Below are 1618 nucleotides of genomic sequence, written 5' to 3' on the forward strand. Positions count from 1 at the left end.
CTTTTTGTCTTTAATATTTGGATCAAATCTCAAATTAAAATTATTTCTAACATTTTAAATATTTTATTTAAATTTTTTACATTTTAAAATTATTACAATATTATCTTATTATCATCTCTATTAATAATTTTATAACAGAAATGCACACATAAATATTATGATTTAGTGTGGCAAACCGATCTCATATTATTGGTAAAAAGATAAAAAGTAAATAAACAAAAAAAAATAACACTAACCATACAAAATCTTAATTATATTTCGTTTTCTCATATGCTAGTGTTACTTATCTTCTTTTTATTTAATTTTTTATTTTTCACTAATGATAATATGAGATCAGTTTTTCATAGTAAATTATAATGTCTTTGTGTGTATTTTTATCACAGAATTAATGGTAAGATAATATTAAAATAATTTGAAAGGTTAACAATTTAAATAGTACATTTAAAATGTTACAGATAATTTTAAAATTATATTTAGTCTAAACGTTAAAGATAAAAATAATACTTTAATCAAATTTTTTTTTTGTATCTCTCTCTCAATTTTTATTTGTATGGTGTTCTTTAGGGTTTCATGCTCATTTGGACGTTCTATAGCATTTAGAATGGGTGAAAATTCTGAACCAAATAAATTAGAAGTATCAATGGAATACGTAAATGGAGATGCAGATATTCATATAGAAAATGGTCCTGAACAAGGTTTAGAGATTTCTCATGTGTGGGGTGCAACTTGGAGTGTTTTTGCTGGTGGTTATGCTATACAACCTCCATTCAATTTTACACTCGTTCAACGTTATCCCGATGGCACCAAAGGAAAGACCATTCTGGTTCCTAATATATTCACACAGGATTGGAAGATCGGTCAAGTTTATCAATCAACGATAAATTTCTAGAAGACTCTTACTAGAAAAATATATTATATTTCTGTTTATAAATAATTGTCCTTTTTTTTAAATAAAAAAATTATGTATTTGATATAAGTATAAAGGGTGATCAATTACTAAATAAGAATCTATGCCATCTTCTTTTACTAGATATAATAAAATATGTGAACTAAAAAAATGAGAGAAGGAGAGTGTGGAGCGAGAGTTTGAGAGTGAAACACAATAAAAAAAGACGATTATGCCGTCGGAAAGGATAAAGGAAAGAGCGTAGGGTGTGTATCGAATGTCAAAGAGAATTCTTTTTGAGAGGCCAGGGTTTAGAAAAGCCATCTAAGATCTCTTTTAGAGATAAGATCATTGGTGTAGAGAAATCCAAAGCCTTTGCATTAGTAGGGTCTTTATTTAGGGATGGTATCTCAAAGTGATAGGTAATCAGAGTGATTTTCGTCCACCGAACATCAGTTTTACGAAAGAGGCGAAGAGCTATCTAACTGAACCATATCAGGAAGCCATCGTGATCAAGGTGTTGGATAAGTATTATGGTTACATGGCTCCTATGCATAAGTTTCGGATAGTATGGCACATCAAAAGAGGGTTTGATTTGTTGTACGTGGGTTTGGATATTTTATGGTTAAATTCGATGTAGCTGCGGATTGTGAGAAGGTCATGTTTGGTGGCCCGTGGTTGATCAATGGCCACTATGTCGCAGTAAAACCATAAGATGTGGACTTTAGGCCA

At 30.0% G+C, this 1618-nt stretch overlaps 1 protein-coding gene across 1 annotated transcript in view; it reads left to right on the plus strand.

Annotated features, from left to right (window-relative positions):
* The window catches only part of LOC107627770 (putative expansin-B2), a 5111-nt gene extending 4222 nt beyond the window's left edge, over window positions 1-889 (plus strand). Inside the window, exon 4 of the mRNA XM_016330597.1 lies at window positions 565-889. Within this exon, the coding sequence (XP_016186083.1) occupies window positions 565-889 (325 nt within the window). The remainder of the gene's footprint in view (window positions 1-564) is intronic.

This window comes from Arachis ipaensis, chromosome B02 (assembly GCF_000816755.2).
Source record: "Arachis ipaensis cultivar K30076 chromosome B02, Araip1.1, whole genome shotgun sequence".
Classification (NCBI taxonomy): domain Eukaryota; kingdom Viridiplantae; phylum Streptophyta; class Magnoliopsida; order Fabales; family Fabaceae; genus Arachis; species Arachis ipaensis.